This window comes from Temnothorax curvispinosus, unplaced genomic scaffold (genome assembly GCF_003070985.1).
Source record: "Temnothorax curvispinosus isolate PA1 unplaced genomic scaffold, ASM307098v1 QBEX01017152.1, whole genome shotgun sequence".
Lineage (NCBI taxonomy): Eukaryota > Metazoa > Arthropoda > Insecta > Hymenoptera > Formicidae > Temnothorax > Temnothorax curvispinosus.
Genome location: NW_020226932.1, coordinates 1 through 1,145, shown reverse-complemented (window position 1 = coordinate 1,145; position 1,145 = coordinate 1). Strand labels below are relative to the sequence as shown.

The 1,145-nt window shown below is 38.3% G+C and overlaps 1 protein-coding gene across 1 annotated transcript; it reads left to right on the top strand.

Annotated features, from left to right (window-relative positions):
- Positions 1–512: 512 nt before the first annotated feature.
- LOC112467324 (actin-like protein 6A) lies at positions 513–951 on the top strand (the record flags this gene model as incomplete). The annotated part of the gene is made up of 1 exon (XM_025035911.1): positions 513–951. A coding segment is annotated over exon 1 (439 nt), but the record flags the coding sequence as incomplete, so codon positions are not given.
- Positions 952–1,145: the final 194 nt, after the last annotated feature.

Genomic DNA, 1,145 nt, shown 5'->3' with positions numbered 1-1,145 from the left:
ATAATAAATATTCTGCCACGACTAATTGTTAGAGAGACCGATATTTCAATCGATAAGCCAACACGCATGTTATTTAAATAGCAATTAAATGTAGAAATGTAGAAATCTTACAAAACATGCATAATAATCTCAGAAATATGGATAGAAATAGAATAATAAATAAGAAATATCTTTTTCCGTGATATTAATAAAAACGTAATCAACTGCAGGCGTTCCAGAGTCTCTCAAAATTGACTTATTTAAAAGCAAAGTTTTGTACGAAACAAAAAATTTTAAATTTTTTTCACGTAGAATTACCTTCTGATTGCGCGATAAAATGTTTCATATAAAATATTTTTTTACGTAAAACTTTAATCAGCTATGAATATTTCTTATCAAAGTGTATGATTCATTCAGTTTACAGATAGATTAATCAGTATTTACAATATGTCATTGTCAGCAAATCTTCAGATGTTACTACAGCTTACTCTTAGACCTTCCGCAATATTGAACCGTCCGATTTGGATTTAGATATGGAGATAGTGAGCCTGATGAAGGACGGCATGATCGACGACTGGGACATGTTCGAGCGACTACTGACCGAGTACACGTACAAGCAACGATTGCACGCCTTAGCCGAGCACCATCCGATCCTGATGACCGAGTGCCCGTGGAACACCAGACTGAAGCGCGAGAAGCTGTTGGAGCTGATGTTCGAGAAGTTCAACGTGCCGGCCATGTATATCTGCAAGAACGCCGTGCTGGCCGCATACGCGAACGGCAGGTCCACGGCGATGGTCGTGAACAGCGGTGCCACGCACACCAGCGCGGTGCCAGTCCACGACGGTTACGTCATCACCCAGGGGATCGTCAAGAGTCCCTTAGGCAGTGACTTCATCACCATGCAATGTAGACAGTTTTTCAAGGAGAAGAACATCGAACTGCTGCCGGCTTGTCTTGTCGCCAGCAAAGGTAAACGATAGTTCGTTGAAAATGAAGGGATTCAAAGAATGTAGTTAATTCAAATTGAAGAGAAAATGCGTAAAGTTTCCCTAAATATATATAAAAGAAATTTACGTAGAATTAAAAACTTGAAAAAATGTAAAAAAGTAAAAAAATTGAAGTAAAAGGATTTAAAAGTTATAATTTAGATTCCAACGGACTGC